The sequence below is a fragment of the Onychomys torridus genome, chromosome 4 (genome assembly GCF_903995425.1).
Source record: "Onychomys torridus chromosome 4, mOncTor1.1, whole genome shotgun sequence".
In the NCBI taxonomy this organism is placed as follows: domain Eukaryota; kingdom Metazoa; phylum Chordata; class Mammalia; order Rodentia; family Cricetidae; genus Onychomys; species Onychomys torridus.
This window is the reverse complement of record NC_050446.1, coordinates 104,646,447-104,667,359: the sequence shown is the minus strand read 5'-3', so window position 1 is coordinate 104,667,359 and position 20,913 is coordinate 104,646,447. Positions and strand designations below refer to the sequence as shown.

The following is a 20,913-nucleotide window of genomic DNA, read 5'->3' as shown; positions in this document are numbered from 1 at the left end:
TTGGCCTTAAACTCAGAGATCCACTTGCGCCTGCTTCTAGGGTGTTGGGATCAAAGGTGTGTGTCACTATGCCTGGCTAAAATTAATTTTTTAAAAAGATTTATTTATTATGTATACAGAAGAGGGTGCCAGATCTCATTACAGATGGTTGTGAGCCACCATGTGGGTGCTGGGTAGTAAACTCAGGACCTCTGGAAGAGCAGTCTGTGCTCTTAACCTCTGAGCCATCTCTCCAGCCTTAAAATCAATTTTTAAAACTAACATTGTATCTACATGCATGTGTCCCAGGGATGGAGTATAATCTGGAGTTGGGTCTCTCCTACTGCATGGGTTCAGGGGATTTAACTCTTGGCAAACGGTGTCTTTACCTGCTGAGCAATCTTACTGGTCCAAAAAGGAAATTATTTAAGATGAAAAGAAAATAAGTTCTTTACCTCTATGACTCACCAGATTTCAGTACTGCCCTGATAGGGACCCCCCAGTTGCCCCGCATGGCCTTAAACCCAGATTGTGTTACTCTCAACCTTGGGCAGAGAAATCTCTTATTGTGGTAGGCAGTTAATGCAGACTCATAATTGTTCTCAAGTTCTGACACTAAGTGACTATGAGTGCTCAGCTGTAGATGGGCTGTCTGTGTTACTTCCCGCAAGGCTCAGGGAAAACCGTGGAGCAGGGGAAGAGAGAATGTAAAAGCCAGTGGTGGGATGAGCGCTGGGAAATGCTGTCCTCTGATCAGGACATGACTGTCACAGAGCCTGCGCAGGACCCGCCAGGATCAATTCAGTTAAAATTGTCAGGAATAGGGAAGGGCTCTTGAGGCCCTCATCCCTGCCCGAGGAGCTATTGGTAGTTGATGGCTGACACAGGAGGAGAAGTCACTCTTCTTTGAGGGGTGACCACTGGCAGATTCCTTACACACTTTGGATCACCCCAAAGTCATGCACATGAGCACAGCACTAATTGGATACAGTGGATTAGTTTTAAAAAGAGGATTTAAGAGGAAAGGGAGATAAACACTGAGGAGGTAAGACAGCTGTGGAGGAGGACTGGGGGACATGTTAAGATACATTGTATACTTCCATGAATACTTCAGAGAGTAAAAAGAAATTTGAAAAAGAACAATAAATCAGATCAGTGTATTTTTACATAGCTTTTAAACCTTAAATTTTAAGCTTTGCTCAAACTTTAAAACTTGTAATTTATCTGCACTGAGAAATGTAACTGAGAAAGCCACAGGATATTATTGCCATTGTGAAGGCACTTGAGTGTGGCTATCTCCAGAAGCCTTCTCCATGACAGTCCTTTTCCTGTATAGCTCTCTGTCTAAATACTTAATAAACTCACTGTATTGGTTTGAATGAGAACGGCCCCCATAGGCTCATATGTTTGAACACTTGGTTCCAGCTGGTGGAACTGTTTGGAAAGGATTAGGAGGTGTGGCCTTGTTGGAGGAGGTGTGTATATCAGTGGGCGCTGGTAGGGTGGGGTGGGTGGTAGGGATTCAGGGAGAATTTTGAGGTTTTACAGTTCCACACCATTCCCAGTTAGTTTTCTCTGTCTCATGGCTATGTCTCAGGATGTGAGTTCTCAGCTACTGCTCCAGTGCTTGCCCGCCTGCCTGCCTGCTGCTGTGCTCCCTGCCATGACGGTCATGGTCTTACCCTCTGGAACTGGAAGCCCCACGTTAAACTCTTTCCTTTATAGCTTGCCCTGTTTATGGAATTTTATCACAGCAATAGAAAAAGTAACTGAGATACTAACTTTGCTTCATTCTAGCTTGTCTTGAAATTTTTTTCTGAGCTGTAGTTAGGGACCTGGCTTTATTCCAGGGGAAGTCCTTAAGGGGGAATCATGTTTAGTCTACTGGTGTCTCCCTGCTGTTGCTGCTAACACTATCAACCTAAGATCTCTCTAAGTTAAAATTTCCATTTGAGTTTTTTTGGAACATGATAGTGTTTGTGTTATGAGGCTGCCTTGTAGATGTGAAGTTCTTTTCCACTTCCTATCAAGAGACACAAGTATCCTTCATGCATGGCAAATTTATTTCTCATACGGAGAACGGACTTGGGCAGGGCTGGATTGCACATCAGAGTATGTCTGAAATGACTTTACTGAGTTGAGTGAGGACCACCAGCGCAGTGAATGCTCTTGGTACCCTGGTCAGATTCTCTTATGGGCTGGCACCTCAGCCACTAGTTCCTGTGAGTGTACAAGTCAGGGGTGATAGTGGGAAAACTGTTGTCCTTGATATTGAGCTGGGGAAACTAAGGCATGAAAATGCCAAGTGATTGGTTGGGTTCTGTAGTTAGAGTTTTCCTGCCTGGCCCAGTCAGGACAAATCTCTTACCCGCCAGTCCCACAGTCGCTAAGACCCAACCAAGAAAGCACACAAAAACTTATATTGTTTACAAACTGTATGGCCATGGCAGGCTGCTTGTTATCTACCTTTTCTATCTTAAATTAACCCATTTTTGTTAGTCTATACTTTGCCACATGGCTTGTGACTTACCAGTGTCTTTACATGTTGCTTTTCATGGCGGCGGTAGGCAGTCTCTCCCTCCAGTCTTCTACTTCCCAGAATTTTCTTCTCTCTTGTCCCGCCTATACTTTCTGCCTGGCCACTGGCTAATCAGAACTTTATTTACACAGAGCGATATCCACAGCAGGGTTCCTTAAGTGTGATGGGAGCAAGGTCTGCCTCATGGTGCACCTTTCCTTTTCCTGACCCCTAGTATTCTTGGTTTACAGAAACCCTCCCCTGGCATGTTCCATCTGCTCATTCCCAACCCACCAGTACAAACAGTGAGAGAGGCTTCAGCTGAGGGAACCATCCCTTAGAGATACTGAGGCCTAATGTTATCACCTCTTCCTCTAGTCCCTCAGGGCAAGGACAGTGTCTTAGGGGTTCAGGTTGAGCAAGGTGAGGCCTTGTGTGTAAGTGTGTATTTGTGTAAGAGACAAATACTTTTATTAGCCCCCCCAAACTCATCTGTGATGGATGGACAATGGCCTGGTTCTTTGGGGTTCCTGTCACTGGGAGCTGGAGTCTGTTTCTGCCCCTTGAATCTGGGTGAAGAGTGCAGCAGAATCACATGGTCCTAGTCCCAAGGTCACTGATACTCTATAGGAACTTGAAGACCATTCACAAGAGTAAACCTGAGTTAACCTGCTAGAAAGGCCACCCGGGATATCAAGCCCTCCAGCCTACACTTGTCAATTGACACATGAGCTAAGCTATCCTAGCCAACCAGCCCCAGCTGAGGTGACAGCTGACTGACATCCACAAGTAAGTCCAGGTGAGCCAAGCAGAAAGCTCAGATGAGCCCAGCCCAAACTCAACCAGTTTGGAGCCCCTAATTCCTGAGGGCTTAGTCTGGAGCTCATTTGTTACTCAACAAAGCGAACAGATACACAGTTTCTCCTGCTCCTGATTACAGGGTCCTGTTGTAGTTTGCTTCCTGTTGGATAAAACACCTTCGTGGGGGAGGAAAGAGTTTATTCCAGTTATATTTTGCCATTTCCATCTCTTATTTAGGGAAGACAGGGCAGAAATTGCAGCAGAGGTCGCGGAGGAATGCTGCTTGATCTCCATGGCTTGTTCAGCCTGTTTTCTTATTCAACCCAGGACCACTTGTCCAGGGGTGACACCACCCACAGGCCAGGGCCTTCCCACATTAACCATAATCAATGAAATGCCCCGCAGGCCCATTTTTGGAGGCAACCCTCAATTGAGGCTCTCTCTTTCCAGATGACTCTACCTTGTGTCAAGCTGACAACAATCAGTACAGATTCCTATTTTATTTCAGAAGACAGTTCTGCTCTGGAGGATAGAATATGACAGGTGTGCTTGGCCAATCCAATTCCCCGCCATCTCTACTTTGTTTGGAGCTAAGGTTGGCCACTATAGTTAGCCTAGGGTGCCTAAATGGAAATATGCGAGAGGATTTGACCAGGTTTCTGAAAGAGGTTTTCCTTTCTGATTTAAATTGATAGCTCCAGCAGGTTTGGCTCTGACTCTCCCCAACCCCCTCATTTTTTCCTTAAACATAGATTCCTGGAGATACAGCATTGTCTTGGTTGTGCCCCAAGTCTGGACCCCCAAAGACCATCAAGAAACCATATCCGATGCAAAAGCAGAGTCTTTTATTGCGAGTTAACTCAGGCCTCTCTATCCATCCATCTGATGTAGCAGCAGAGCAGGAGAGACCCTAGTAGTAATGGGGCAGGGTTTTTATAGGGGGTTAAGCAAGCAGGAGGGTCTTGGGGTCTACAGACTATATAGGATTGGTTTGTAGGGTCTACAGACTGTATAGGAACAGACTCAGGATTGGTTTATGTGAGTGGCAATCATGTTAGTAACTTTTAATTGGCTAGGGTTAGTTGGGGGTTTGTCAGGGCTACAGTTATCCATTTTTGGGCAGGCCTGGACAAGTACCAGGCTTTGTCCTTGAGCTGCTGTGGAGGCTGGCTAGCCTAGCACGTACTGACTGTGGGGGCTGACTTGGTGGCTCAGGCTTGGTGTGTCCTATCTCCCTGTCCCTGTGGACAGGGGCATCAATGATTAATTGTCTTTTGTTCATGACCCTCCCAGAAACTGCGTGCTCAGTCTCAGGAAACTGAAATTGAGGCCTGATCCCTGAGAGAAGACTGAGCAGGCTGTTATGGCGTCTGCTCAGTCCTCCCAGTCTTGTGACCATGAAGTAAAGAAGCAACAAGGGAAAAGCCAGGTGACTGCAGAGAGCAAGCCCTTCCCTAGCTGAGCTGTTGAAGCAACACGATGTTAACTGTTTCCAGAATTTGGATTATGTGCAAGCAAGCTTCACTTGTTTAAGCCACGATGACGTAGGTTTTCCTGAACATCCTAGTACCTAGTCTGTGTAGTAATAGAGTACTCTAAAGACAAAAATGGGGGTGGCCCTTGTTCTTGGAAATTTAGAACTTGCTGTATCCCAGTGCTAGCACAGGTGGCACCCAGAGTCAGATCCTTCCCTGGGCACCAAAGGAATCGATCCTGCTACACCTGTCTGGCTTAGCCTGCTGGTGGCCAGATGTATCTTCTGGGTTTTGGAATGTGGTAGTGGCAGGTAACCAAGGAGGCAGGCACTGTAGGTCAAGTGTAGACGCTTCTAGGTACAACTTCAGGTATGAGAGGGTGGACCCGAGGAACTTGACGGGATAATCTCTCACTGTAGCTGCTGGTAGGCCAGAATAGTGGTACAACCCCTTAAGGAGCAGTCACCACATGGGACCTCTTTGATTCAGAGGTTGGTGATGGGGTGCTGCACACTCTCCAGTTCCTTCTGAACCGTGTCCACAAAGCTCTACATTTTTGCCATGTCCATCACCCACTCGGCTGGATGAGTGCACTTAGACCTGTGCTGTGGCTAAAGCAACCTGGGTGTATGTGTCCTACCCACAGCCCTATTGCTAGCCTGCCTCCACAGGCCGTGGAGCCTTCATGGAATATGAAGTGTTAAGATGGAATATGCTGGAAAGCCAAACCTAAGAAAACAGCAGACAGCAACCTTAGTTTGCTTTCGAATAGTAATATCCCTTAACTGAAAGCCCACATTACATTAATACCTTTTTTCACCTACCAATGTGTTCTTCCTCCACCTCATTCCTTAGCTCACTCAAGTAGGTATGAAATTTATTGAACAATGAGGACAGAGAGATTTCCCAGTGCTTAGATAGAGCACTGGCTGCTCTTCCAGAGGATCTAGGTTTGAATCCCAGCATCCACGTGGTAGCTCACAACTGTCTGTAACGGGATCTGGTGCACCCCTCTGGACTCCATGGGCACCAGGCATGCATATGCTGCATAGACATACATTCAGGCAAAACACCCATACAGATTAAATAAAAATAAATCTTCAATCCAGGTGGTGTTACATGACTTTAATCCCAGCACTTGGGAAGTAGGGGCAGGCAGATCTCTGAGTTTGAGGCCAGCCTGGTCTACAAAGTGAGTTCTAGGACAGCCAGGGCTACTCAGAGAAACCCTGTCTCAAAAAACAAACAAAAAAAAAACCAAAACCTTAAAAAAAACACAAGACTGGGTTTGTACATTAAGTGCTGCCAATTTGAACTTCCAGCTCCTGAAAATGTCCACAACGCCACAGGTCTTTCTTTCAAAGTATCCTGTGTAGATCTCTCTCCTAATAAACAGTCTTTCTTCCTTCTCCAGACATAACGAGGTCCCCCTGGCCTGTGCATGCTGTATTCCAGATTGCAATCCTACCCTTTGTTTACTAACAATGTCCTTTACTGGAGAGGCCTCCATAGTTTGATTTGACTCTGACACAGCTTTATGGAGAGGTTCACAGGGAGAATCACCATGGTCTCCTGTCAGTACCCATGAGGAATTAAAGCCTCCTTCCCATAGTCTGTATGAGCAATTATGGGATTATGCCTTGTAAACCATTCCCAGATGCTTCTCTCTCTCTCTCTCTCTCTCTCTCTCTCTCTCTCTCTCTCTCTCTCTCTCTCTCTCTCTGTGTGTGTGTGTGTGTGTGTGTGTGTGTGTGTGTGTGCGCGCGCATGTAGAGATCCATATATAGCGCTTTCCTCTATCACTATTTTTTTGACACAGAACCGTTGAACAAGAGTTCACTGTTTGAGCTAGACTGGCTAGTCAGCAAGTCCCTAGGATCTGTTTGTCTCCATGTCCCCTTGCCCAGAAGCACAGGGTTACAGTGCAGACTGTTCCTGACTTTTCCATGGGTTCTGGGGGGCAAACTCAGGTCCTCAGACTTTCACTGTAAGCACTCTATTGATTAGGCTATTTCCCCAGCCCACCCCCAAATTCTTGGCCATAGACACTATTCAAGCACAATAAATACTTAATGTGTTTTATTTTCTTTTTGGATTTTTGAGACAAGGTCTCACTGTATAACCTTGGCTGGCCTAAAATTCACTATGTAAACTTGATTGGCCGTGAGCTTGATGTAAACCCCTTGCTTCTGCCTCCTGAGTGCCCAGAATTATAGGTATGTGACACTATGCCCAGCCCATTTAAAAGCATCAGTTTAGGGGCTAATTTGATATATAGCAATAGACAGCAAATATATTCACTAATATAGAATTACGCATCCTCAAAACAGGTGATTTATTTAGTTTGTAGTAGGCATTTAAGTGTATTGTTAACTGTCAGAGGCACAGCAGTCACAGAGGCTGATGGCTGAGGAGGTGCCTCCCACCTGTACTCATTTCTGAGTTGGCATTATGCAGGCAAAGTGATGCTGGAGGCATGGATGCTGCTGTGGGCTTTGCTGGCTGGCGTGGGTTAGACTGCCTGAGTTCCTGTGTTGGTATCTCAGGTAAGTTTACAGCTAGAATGTCCCAGAAAGCACTGTGTGACTTGCACACAGTGTCAGATCTGGAGGCTCACTGAGTTTCCATGGAGATCTTCACCTTGTTAGGATGGACTGAGGCGAAGTAAGTACTGTTTCTCCTGCTGCTCATATGTCTGCATTCTCATGCCACTGCAGCTCATGAGTGAAGTTCAGTTTGAGCTGTTCTCATTGTATAATCTTGTGAGAAGCTGTGAAGTCTTCTCACTACCAGGACTTGGCCTGATGTACAGTATGTGGGGTTACCTCGAGGGCCTTGCATGTGTGTGAGAGAAGGAAAGGAGTATACAGAACAGTAGAGCCTGCAGATCAAGCCCAGGACTAGGAGCCCCACAAATACCAGCCTTCATTTGTGAGGCCTCTTGGTACTCTTTCCAGAAGCTGCCCTGCATGTGTAAGTCTGAGACTGGGCTTGGCCAGACTCTAGTCTGACTCTCGGGGGCTGAGATCCAACAAGGTGCCGGGAGGTCAGCTGTGAGGCCCTGATGTCAGTACTGGAGCTGTCAGGGCCCTGCACTTTCTTGTCCAGGGTCTGGATTTGGCTGGGAGAATCAGATGTGGGCTCTGGAAAACAAAGACAAGAGTGAAGGTGTAGAAGACTTTGTCCATTTTCAGTCGGAGACGTCTGGAGCTGCCCTGCTGTATTTGTAGGTTCTGGTCCCACTTGGTGCTATGAGAACTGTCCCACTGCCCTGGGATCTGATTTGTACTTGAAGAGATTTGTCTGCTGCCTAGGGAACTAGAGTTTGAACTCTGGTCTCAGGCTAGCGGTTCTTGTTGGTTTGTTTTTTAGATCTGTTTAAATTTTTTACTTATATGTATGTGTCCTGATATGTACCCAGGAGAAGTCACTGGATCCCCTGGAGCTGGAGTCCCGGGTTGTGTGCGTGCTGGGTGAACTTGTGACCTCTGAAGAGAAGTAAACACTCTTAACTGCTGAGCCATCTCTCCAGCCCCAAGGGTAGAGCTTTCATCCTAGGTTTTCATAGGAAAAATCGGTGCAGTAGTGACGGCAGCCTCTCAGGGTGATGGCCAGGTCAGACCTGCTGATGGCGGGGAAGAGGCTACGTTAACGCTTAGACAACAGCATCATTTCCAGCTCTTTCTCTTTCTTAACTTCTCCCCTCCCCCCAATTCCTCTTCTTATGGAACGCAGAAACAGACACTGTTCCTCTTGTGGATTTACATGTGCCACTACCAGTTATGTCTTCTGGGCTTTTCTTCTTTCAGAAATACAGGCAGAGCCATGGGATGGAAGGAGTCATGCTTTCCTTTCAAAGCAGACAAGCAGAGGGAATAGTGTAGTATCCTGGGGTCCTATTTAGTTTTGAATTATGCACACCTCACCCCTCTTGTAATCATGCATTTGTCAGGCTAGCTCCTTTACCTGCATGATCTGTTAATGTTGCGTCTTTGCACATTGCACTTAGCAAACTCGGAACTCCCGAGACTCCTACCTGCACACGCACTCCCCTCTCTGAACAACAGTACACATTTTCCTGGTCCTAATAACAATGAAATGTATACAATTTCTGTTCAAGTGTATTCCCAATCTATCTGAGTATGATGAATAGAGGAACTGATTCATTCTGAACTTGTTTGGGGCACATGCACAGTAAGGCAAATATTTGTAGTAGAAAAAATGAACATGTGACTTAATCTTTAAATAAAATAGAGAATCCATCAAATTGTGCCTCTTAGTAACCAGCCCCTCCTTTCCCACAAAAGAGACTCCAGGTTGTATGCTAGGGCTATGGAATATGTTCACTCATGGCCTGCTGTCTATCTTTATTATTACTATTTATTATTATTATTATTTTGTTTTTGTTGTGACAGAGTTTCTCTGTGTAACAATACTGGCTGTCCTGGAATTCACTTTGTAGATCAGGCTGGCCTTGAACTCACAGAGATCTTCCTGTCCCTGCCTCCTGAGTGCTGGGATTAAAGGCCTGTACCACCATGCCCTGTGTCAGTCTTTATTTACGGTGTATCCCTTGCTAATCTGTACTGTTGCTTTGTTCCCAATAAAGCTCTCTTATTACTTCAGTAAATCTGTGTGAGCCCATATTTTCAGTCCTTTGGCTAAGAGCCCCAACCTGCAAATGCCCAGCCTTAGCCCTGACCACTCATAACATCTCCTGTACTTGTGGCCACTAAGTTCAAACACCCCATTTGGATTTTGCATTGAGTGAGGTGTAATAACATATTTTGGGCCGGGCGGTGGTGGCGCACGTCTTTAATCCCAGCACTCGGGAGACAGAGCCAGGCGGATCTTTGTGAGTTCAAGGCCAGCCTGGGCTACCAAGCGAGTTCCAGGAGAGGCACAAAGCTACACAGAGAAACCCTGTCTTGAAAAAAAAAAAAAAAAAAAAAGGATATTTTGGACCTGTTTGTTATAGCAGTTAGTATTATTCTGGTTAATCCTCAAGAAATAATGATGAAGAATACATGAAATGCAACTACTGATACGTGGGAACACAGAAAATTCTAACCCTAAATTATTAGTCATTTATTATACAGTTTGTACAGTTCTCCCATCAAAGATCAACAGTACCCTTTAAAACAGAGTTGCTCCTGAGACAAGGAGATAACCTCAGACAAGGTCTTTTCATCTTCTCTTTCCTCCCCCACAAAGGAGCCTGGTCTATCTATGACCCCTCTTTAGAGACATGAGACCCTTCTGAGAGAAACTTCTTACCTGTCCCTACCTGCTTATTCTATCCAGTAGGTCTCTTTAAAAGTTATTAATTATTGTTATGAATGTATATGAGTGTTTGCCCTGCATGTATGTCTATGTGCCATGTGTGTGCGTGCGGTGCCCAAGGATGCCAGAAGACAACGCTGGACTGTGAGCCGTCCTGTGGATGCTGGACTGGAACCTGATCCCATGGGAGAGCAGCCAGTGCTCTTAAGCACTGAGCTGCTTGTCTGGCTCCAGCACGTCTGTCAGTCTGTCCCCTTAAGCACTGCTTTCACCATCGCCATCCCATGACGTAGGCGCTTCATACTGTTAATCATCAGTGTCCTTATCTTAAACCCAGATCAGTCCAATTCCATATCATATGTTCTTTACAACTTCCATGTGGACTTGGAAAAAGTTATTGTTGTGGAAAAAAACTTACCTTCCTTAGTGAGTTGTAGCTGGGTGGCATTTTTGGAGCTGTTCTTAAGTGTGTCCTCGGAATTTGTGACGATGGCTCTTCCTTTGACAGATTTATGGTTCTTCTCAATTTCACGGAGCTGCAGGGGAAGAAATGAATTATTTATGCAAGCTAGGGCCATGGATGTCTGATGCTTAGAGCCCTGGATCATGAGAGGTGAGGTAGGACTGTGTCTGTAGTTCTTGTTGACAACCTTCAACTGCCTGTTATTGGTTCCACAACTAACTGGAGAGTGTAGTGTGTGGCTTGGGTTCACACAGCACTTAAAGGAACATCCAACATTATTTCAGTGTTCTCTGAAATATCTGGGCAGGAGCCAGTGAGGCTAACAAGGAAGTCTGGGTGGGGAACTGGCAGCCAGGTATATGTTAGTTTCAGAGGCATGACAGGAAGTGAGATGACAAGACACAGAGATTAGAGTTTGTCTGAGAGAGAGAGAGAGAGAGAGAGAGAGAGAGAGAGAGAGAGAATGAATGAATGAATGAATGAATGTGCTCTGTCTTTCTAGAGAGAACAGTCAGCTGGGATTTTGAGAGAAGCTGCCTGTGTATCAAGGAGACATCTTAGGCTGAGTATCAACAATGTGTTGTAGCCAGGTGGTGGTGGCAGTGCAGAGGATCTCTGTGAATTTGAGGCCAGCCTGGTCTACAGAGTGAGATCCAGGACAGGCACCAAAACTACAAGGAAACCCCTGTCTCAAAAAAACAATATATTATTTGGCCATTTCTTTTAGTATTTAAATTATTAAGATGTCTGTCTCTGTCTCTCTCTGTCTCTCTGTCTCTCTCTCTGTGTGTGCGTGTGCGTGTGTGTGTGCGTGTGTGTATACACACGTGTGCATGCATATGCTTGTGTGCAAATGTGAGAGTACTAGCGACTGACTCCAGAGCCTTGTGACTGCTAAGCACTTTCTCTGCCACTAAGCTGCGCCATTGGCCTCTCAAATATTCAGCTGTATATGCATGCTGTTGAACCCTACAGGGCTGCTCCCTATAGTGCAGGATTTTAGATTTGGCATAACAGAAAACCACTGAAAGAACACAACTGAGATCACAGAGTTAATCAGCAAGAAGTAAGAACACCATTAAGGATGTAGCTCCTGAGAGACTTACCGCTTGGATTTTCTTTCGCAGCTGGGCATTAGCTCTGGAAAGACTTTTTGAAACTGAGTTCAGGTAGTAGATAGCCAGACTGAAAGAGAAAAAGCATACCTCCTATTGTCCTGGGTATTAGAAAATGACAAGAGCTCAGTGTTTTTCCTAGGGACCCTAGGTTCCCAAAGCCTTTTCTCTAGTAGGACAGAGCTGGTCCTACCATCCTAGATTGTCTGCTCAACATGGAGAGGGTTCTGGATTTTATTTTATTGAGTGTGGGCATGACTTGCACATGTCTATATCTCAGTGTTCAGTAAAGGTTGGTAGAAGGAATCACCCTGACTCCAAAGAGGTAGGGCATAACACGATTTTTTTTGCCTGCAAAGGAAGCTGGGAATGCTTGCTGGAGCTGCCTAGCAGTGGGCTTTGTGTCGTGTATAGTTATCCCCATCTCATTGGTTTGGATGAGGTAGTGTTGGGCAGCTAGATAGGCACTAGACATCTCGGAGGCCATGGAGGATGAACACCTCCCTCTAGATCAGCTTTGGTCCATTAAGGGACAGCTATATCCCCCTGGTCAAAAGAATGGAATCTGAGTTCTGCTTCTGCCCCAAAGATTAAAGCATCACAATTTATTGTGCTTTTCCTTAAAAGTTAATCTAACTGGGTCTACCAGTCATCTGGCCAGGAGACTACCCTAGAATGAGGAAATCTGACTCATGCAAAGACATACTGAAGAGATGGGAGGAATAATTATGCCTGAAATGAGACAGTGAACTTATGCATCCCTCCCTATGCAGCTGCCTACAGATCTTAACTGCTAAACCTTAGCACTTTTAAAATCTAATTCAGAAGTATAACTTTCTTTCTCTTTGGATACCAAATCAAATTCTAAACATGCTTGCCCTGAGACTCTGCTTTCTTAAGTTGTTTCATCTGAGTATAGCCTCCCACCTCACCCCTGCTTTCTGCAGCTGCTTGTAGACTTCCATTGCTGACCCAAATCAAAATTGGCTTTGTTTTTTCTTTTCTATCCCCCTCTGTCAGGTAGCTGCCTTCTCTGTTTTCCACCTCCTCAGATGCTAATAAAATTGTTCACAAATTTCCTTTTGTGTGATATATTTATTTATTTTTAGACAGGGTCTAACTTTGTAGCACTGGATGCCCTTGAAGTCCCAGAGCTCTGTTTGCCTCCCCAGTGCTGGGATCAAAGGTGTGCACCACCACATCCAGCTCTGAGTCAGTTTTGGAAGCTCTCTGCCAGCACTAGTCTAGTTCAGTATCAGTTCAAATCCTTTCTCAGTCCTCCTGAAACCTCTTGAACTCTTCTGTAGTCTCTTTAATTTATATGTTCTAAAAGCATGTATCTGCATATAGATATATAGATATATTACTGTGTACTGTGTGATATGAGAGTTAATAATTAAGATTAGAATAAAAGAACCCATATTTGCCTTGGCAATGTTGCTAAGGTAGGCAGGATTATATGACAAATTGCTGTCATGAAACAGCTAAATCATATGAATTAATTGTTATTCAATAAGTTCTGACATTGTGGAATGTCTTTCAATCACAACAGAAGGAAAAAGAAATTCAATGATAAAACTAAATTTAAGCAGTATTAATCTACAAATCCAGCCCTACAGAAGGCAAAAGAAGGAAAACTTCAACCTGAAAAGGTAAACAACACCCAAGAAAACACAAAGAATAAAATAATATCAGACCTGAAAATCAAAAGAGGGGGAAAATAACTCATACCACAATAACAAAATAATGGTAACCAAGAAACACTGCTCACTCATGACTCAATATCAACAGTCTCAGTTCCCCAATAAAAAGACACAGGTTAACAAAAATGGATGTGAAGACAGGATCCTTCATTCTGCTGCATCCAAGAAACACACTTTAACATCAAGGATAGACATCAACTCAGGGTAAAAGGATGGAAAAAGATGTTCCAAGCAAATGGACCTAAGAAGAAAGTTGATGCAGCCATTTTAATATCTAACAAAATAGACTTCAAACCAAAACGTATCAGAAGAGATGAGGAAGGACACTACATACTTTCCAAAGGAAAATTCCATGAAGACAATATTACAATTCTTAACAACTATGCACCAAATACAAGGACACCCAAGTTCATGAAAGAAACATGTCTACAGCCCTTAAATCATACGTTGACCTTCACGCCGTAATAGTGATAGTGTGAGACTTCAGTACCCCAATCTTGCCAACAGACAGACCAACCAGACAAAATTAAACAGAGAAATACTGGAGCTAACTGACATTATGAACCAAATGGATCTAACAGGTATTAAAGGTCATTTCAGCCAAATACAAAAGAATATACATCCTCAGCAGCTCATGGAACTTTCTCCAAAGTTGACCACATACTTGGGCACAAAGCAAGTATCAACAGACACAAGAAAACTGAAATAACATACTGAATCCTATCTGACAACCATGGGTTAAAACTGGATATCAACAACAAAGCAACAGAAAGCTTATGAACTCATGAAAGTGGAACAAATTACTTCTGAATGAAAAATGGGTCAAGGCAGAAATTATGGAAGAAAATTTAAGCTTTCTCAAATTGAATGAAAATACAACATACTTAATCTTATGGTATACAATAAAGACACTTCTTGGTTTTTTTTTTTTTTTTTTTTTTTTGGTGGAGCTGGGGATTGAACCCAGGGCCTTGCACTTGCTAGGCAAGCACTCTATCACTGAGCTAAATCCCCAACCAATAAAGACACTTCTAAGAGACAAGTTCATAGCACTAAGTGCCTACATCAAAAATTGGAGCCATCTTATATTAGTAACTTAACAGCACACCTGAAAGCTCTAGAACAAAAAGAAGAAATAACACCCCAAAGGAGTAGATGGCAAGAAATAATTGGGCTCAGGGGAGAAACCAATAAAATAGAAACAAATAAACAATACAAAGAATCAATGAAACAAATAGTTCATTCTTTGAGAAAATCAATAAGATTGACAAACTTGTAGCCCAATTAACTAAAAGGTGGAGAGAGAAGATCCAAATTAACAAAACTAGAGACAAAAGGGGAGACATAACAACAGACACTGAGGGAATCCAGAGACTCATTAAGGACCCTTTAAAAACTAGTAGCACTCCACCAAATTGGAATCTCTAAAAGAAATGGATAATTTTCTTGATATACACCATCAACTGTAGGGAGAGATTCCACAGAGCCATTGCATCTGGCTTGAATTGAGTGCTAGCACCTGGGCTTTGAACTTCCTTTTGTTTAAAGTCAGGGATTGTTCTCTGAGTGGCTCTTTTGAAGGAATTCCAGAGCCTTTGCATAATTTAGTCTTGAGAGGACCTGGCAAACCAGGAGGTCTCATGGCTAAGGACTGCTTAGGCAAATGGTTCCTTCAAATAACTCCAGAAAAGAGGTTTTGGTATGTGGAAATAGACTTGCAAAGGTCTTTGTGTGTGTGTGTGTGTGTGTGTGTGTGTGTGTGTGTGTGTGTAATATAGCAGGCTTTTGTGAAGCCACCAAGTCAGTCAGTCAGTTCATCAGAGGATGGCTCTCCTGTAGCTGTTGCTAAACCTGAATTATGTTTAGGAGTAACCCATGTAACACAGAACACCCAACAACCAAAGTTAAATCAAGATCAGATATGAAATTAAAAAAACAAAGACACCTAGTGACATAGAAGCAGCAATGAAAAGCCCCCCCCCCCCCCCCGACCCAATCTCAAGGCCAGATGCTTTTAGCACAGACTTCTATCAGACTATCAAAGAAGAATGAATGACAATACTCTCCACATTATTCCACACAATAGAAATGGAAGGAACATTGCCTAATTCCTTTTATGAGGCCACAGATACCTAACCCACATAAAGACCCAACAAAGAAAGAAAAGTACAGACCAATTTTCCTTATGAACATAGATGCAAAATTTTTCAATAAAATACTTGCAAACTGAATTCAAGAACACATCAAAAAGATCATCCACCATGATCAAGTAGGTTTTAAAATCCCAGAAATGAGGGGATGGTTTAACATACGTAAAACAATAAATGTAATCCACCAGATAAATAGATTGAAAGAAGAACCACATAATCACCTCATTAGATGCAGAAAAAAGCCTTTGACAAAATCCAACACCCTTTCATGATAAAGTATTGGAGATTAGGGATACAATGGACATAACTAACACAGTAATTCTTTTTTTTTTTTTTTTTTTTGAGACAGGATTTCAATGTATAACAGCCTTGGCTGCCCTAGAACTCACTCTGTAGACCAGGCTGTCCGCATACTCACAGAGATCTGCCTGCCTCTGCCTCCTGAATGCTGGGATTAAAGACATGAGTCACCAATTTACAACAAGCCCATAGTCAACATCAACCCAAATGGAAACTCCAAGCATTCCCACTAATATAGTAAAAATGGCCATCCTACCAAAAGCAATCTACAAATTTAATGCAATCCCCATCAAAATTTCAACACAATTCTTCACAAAACTTGAAAGGACAATTTCAACTTCATATAGAAGCACAAATAAACCCTGGATAGTTAAAATATCCTGAATGAAAAAACAAAAAACAACAACAACAACAAAAAAACTGCTGGAGATATCACCATCCCTGATCTAAAATTGTGCTTTAGAGATATAGCAACAAAACCAGCATGGATTTGGTACAAAAACAGACACATTGCTCAGTGGAGTAGAACTGAAGACCCAGAAAGAAGTCCACACTTGGTTTCTGATAAAGAAGCCAGGAGCACAAACTGGAAACAAGACAGAATATTCAACAAATGGTGCTGGTCAAACTGGATGGCTGCATGCAGAAGAATCCAGACTTACTACCCTATATCAATCTCCAAATGGATCAAAGGCCTCAACATGAAGCCAGATAGAAGAGAAGAAGAAATCATCTTGAACTCATTGGCACAGGAAAAGATTTTCTGAACAGAACACCAATAGCTCAGGCACTAAAATCAACAATTAATAAATGGAGCCTTATGAAACTGAAAAACTTCTGTAGAGCAAAAGACACCATTATTTGGACAAAGCAGCAGCCTACAGAATGGGAAAAGATTTTTTTTAACCAACTTTACATCCAATAAAGGGCTAATATCCCAAATACATAAAGAACAAAAACCAACCAACCAACCAAACAAACAAACAAAAACCCTGGACATCAAGAAAACAAATAAGGCCAGGCGGTGGTGGCGCACGCCTTTAATCCCAGCACTCGGGAGGCAGAGCCAGGTGGATCTCTGTGAGTATGAGGCCAGCCTGGTCTACAAAGTTCCAGGACAGACAAGGCTGTTACACAGTGAAACCTTGTCTCAGAAAATCAGAAAGAAAGGAAGGAAGGAAGGAAGGAAGGAAGGAAGGAAGGAAGGAAGGAAGGAAGGAAGAAAGGAAGGAAGAAAAGAGAGAGAAATGAAGACTAAGCATCCTTAGTTTCAGGGAAATCCAAATCAAAATTACTTTGAGATTTCATCTTACACCTATCTAGATGGCTAAAATCAATAAAACAAATGACAGATCATGCTGGAGAGGATATAGAGTAAGGGGAACATTCATCCATTGCTAATGGGAATGCTAACTCATACAGCCACCATGGAAACAGTGTGGTGGTTCCACAGGGGAATCAATCTACCTCAAGATCCAGCTATACTACTCTTGGGCATATACCCAAAGGATACTCCATCCTGCCACAGAGATACTAGTTCAACCATGTTCATTGCTGCTCTAGTTATAATAGCCAGAAATTGGAAACAGCTTAGATGTCCATAAATGGGTTAATGCTTAAAGAAAATGTGGTACATTTACACAATGGTGTGTTACTCAGTCATTAAAAAAAATGAAATCATGAAATTTTTAGGTAAATGGATGGAGCTAGAAAAAAATCATCCCAAGTGAGGTAACCCAGAACCAAAAAGACAAATGCGGTATGTATTCACTTATATCTGGATGTTAGCTGTTAGGTCTTTAATAAGCAAGCTACAATTTGAATAACCACAGAGGTTATGTACAGAGTAAGGAACTGGGCTGTTGCAGAAGATTTGTTTGCACTGTCACTCTGAGACTGCCAATAAAGTTAAACCTTGAATCAGAGGGTGGGGTATACATTCAGCTGGCTAGAATAAACCATAGAGCTTTTGGAGGACCCAGATTAGGATAGAGAGACACAGGAAGAAATAGGAAGGGACTTAGAAAGAGTCTCAGTCCTTTTTGATCTGGGAATGTGGAGAGACAGATCAGCTGATCATTTCTCTGTTGCTCTGTGGATCTATCAGATTCAAACCCCAATATTTGACTCCTGAGCTTTTATTGATAAAAGAATAACTTAGATAAATGCTTCACTGGGCAGATGAGGGATGGATCTCCCCAGGAAGGAGAAATAGAATAGACAGTTATAGTTGGACAAGGTGGGGACTGGAATGGGAGGATCAGACAGGGAGGGGAAGGAAAGAGGGACATCTAAAACTAAAGGCCATTTGAGTGGTCAGATGGAAACCTAATACAGTAGAAGCTTCCTAAAGTATATACATATATGAAGCTGACCTAAATAAAATAACGGGGTGACAGAGCCCTAACTAGATATTTCTAGTCACCAAAGGAAGCTTCCAGTATTGGGAATAGGTTACATCTAATTGAGTTGTTGGCCAAAAGCATCCCATGGGAATCACCAAACACCCTAGGCTCCAAGGCTATTGGTTGCTTTCCACAAACTGACAGTAAGGCCCTATTGCTGAAGACAGCACCTATATAACTTATTGAACAGGGAAAAGTCAAGCTGGTGCCTACATAGAGCTTTCATCCCTATGGACCAGTGTTGATGATACTGGAAGGTTTTCTGTACACTACCAAAGAAGAAAGATAAACACCACCTAGTTACAAACTCTTCGGTTTACAGAAATGAACTACTTGCAAGATAAGCTGGTGCAACAGCAGCACAAAGCTTGTGGGAGTAACCAACCAACACCTGAATGGATTTATGACCCATTCTATAAGACGGAACCCATCCCTGACACTGCGTGGGTGGCCAAGAATCTGAGACTAGATAGGCTAGGGACCTAGGGTAAAATGGAATACTACTGTTCTACTAAAGGAATGTAGCAGTAAGATGGCTCCTAATAGCATTCTGCTATCCTCATGGATCAATATGTTGCTCAGCCATCATCGGAGAAGCTTCCTCCTGCTATAGATGGGAACAAACACAGAGCCCCACAGCCAGACAATGTTCAGAGAGCAAGAGACCTTGAAACACTCAGCCCTAAATGGGATATCTCCATCAAACCCCTCCTTTCAGGGCCCAGGGAACTCTGGGAAGAGGAGGTAGAGAGTGTTAAGAGCCGAAAGGAATGGATGGGCACCAAGGAAACAAGGCCTTCTAAACACAGCATGACCACACACGTATATGAACTCACCGAGACTGTGAGAACATACACAAGATCTGTATGAGTCTGCACTGGATGGGGTCCTAGAGCTGAGAGGAGTCATAGACACATGCTCCCATCCCTAACCCAGACATCCACTCCAACTGATAATCACTTTCAAATTAAAAATTAATTCTCTCCAAGGGAGTCTCACTGGAGAAACTAAGCGCACTCAAGGGCAGGTCCATGTCCAGCAGTAGACGACCAACACAAAACAAACTCGGCAGCATCTTTGGAGCTCTTTGTTTCATAATGTTGTGTTGGGGCTTATCTATCATCTATCTATCTATCTGTCTATCTATATCTATCTATCTATCTATCTATCTATCTATCTATCTATCTATCTATCTATCTATAGCTTTACAAGTCCTTTGTGTGAATATATATATTACGGTTTCTGGTTTTGTGTTTTTTTTTTTATTCCTGTGTGTGTGAACATGTGTGTCTCTGCATTTATATGTGTTTCTTGTGCTTTCTCTTTGGCTCTTTTTGTTCTGTTTAGTCCTGTTCTTATTTGTTTATTCTTGTTTTCATTTATTTTATTCTTATTCCTTAGATGCCTGTTTTCTAAGGAGAGTAAGAAAGGGTGTGGACTCGGATGGGAGGTGGGGGAGGAACTGGGAGGAGATGGGGGAAAGAGAAACCATAATCAGAATGTATTGTATAAAAACATCTACATGCTGGTTAGTATTTATTAACTTACTCTGAGTCACTGGGAGGAGGAGACCTCACCTGAGAAATTGCCTCTGCCAGAGTGACCTGTGAGCGTGTCTGTGGGGTGTTTTCTTGATTAATGACTGATATGGTGCCACCCTTGGGCAGGTGGTCCCGAATTACATAAGACAGCGAACTGAGAAAACCATGGGAAGCCAGCCAGTAAGCAGCATTCCTCTATGGTTCCCATGTACGCTGCTTGAATTCCTGCCCTGACTTCCTTCAGTGATGGACACAGTGTCATGTAAGCCAAACAAATCCTTTCCTTTGTAAGATGGTTTTGGTCATGGTGTTCACCACAGCAACAAAAAGCACACAAATACAACCCAGAAGGGTCAGGCTGAACTACCCTCTGCGACAGGCACTTTGTCGTTACTGTATGAAGCACCCGAGAGAAATGATTTAAAGGAGAGAGGATTATGTTGTTCATGCTTTCAGAGGTATCAGCCCACCTTGACAAAGAGGGTATAAAATGGCTTTAGTATGGTGGATGGGAAGCAAAGAAAATGACAGCCAGGGGCATAGATAAGATATAGACCCCAAGGACATGTGCCCAGTGTAAGCCTGACTTGGCATAGAATCACCTAGGACATGGTAAGGCACACCTCTGGGTGTGAGCAAGGGTGGTTTCTGAAAGGACTGATTGAAGATGAGAAAGCCATGTGAAAGTAGTCAGTGCCAGCTCATGAGCTGGGATGCATGGACTTAGTAGGGAGGAAACAGAGAAAGCCAAGCACCGACATTCTGCTCTCCCTGTTTCCTGGTCAGCCGTGACAAGAACATTCTGCTGTGTCCCTGAAAGGAGGAGCAAATGAACCTTGTCTCCCTTGGGTTGTTTCTGCTGAGCATTGTGTATCAAATTTCCTCTGAGACAGAACAGCTCATCCTGCGGGGGAGCAGCTCAAGACTGAGGGTGTTCTAAAGGGAGGTCCTGCTGACAAGCTGGTAAAACCCAGGAAATAAACAACTCAAAAAAGCTTTCGGATGATGGGCAGTGGTGTGTGTCTTTAGTCTCAGCACTCAGGAGCCACTGGCAGGGGGATCTGTACGAGTTCAAGACCATCCAGCCTACACAGGAAGCTCCAGGCTAGTCAACACTACATAGTGAGATACCAAAAACTAGGAAGTCCTTGAATGGACCAGATAACTAGGCCTTTCCTCC

The 20,913-nt window shown here is 43.5% G+C and overlaps 1 protein-coding gene across 1 annotated transcript in view; it reads right to left on the bottom strand.

Annotated features, from left to right (window-relative positions):
• Positions 1-7,500: 7,500 nt before the first annotated feature.
• The window catches only part of Tmc2 (transmembrane channel like 2), a 92,619-nt gene continuing 79,206 nt past the window's right edge, over positions 7,501-20,913 (bottom strand). Inside the window, exons 18-20 of the mRNA XM_036184296.1 lie at positions 11,626-11,704; positions 10,475-10,592; positions 7,501-7,916 (exon numbers count right to left, since the gene is read on the bottom strand). Coding sequence (XP_036040189.1) covers positions 7,699-7,916; positions 10,475-10,592; positions 11,626-11,704 — 415 coding nt within the window. The 3' untranslated portion in view covers positions 7,501-7,698. The remainder of the gene's footprint in view (positions 7,917-10,474; positions 10,593-11,625; positions 11,705-20,913) is intronic.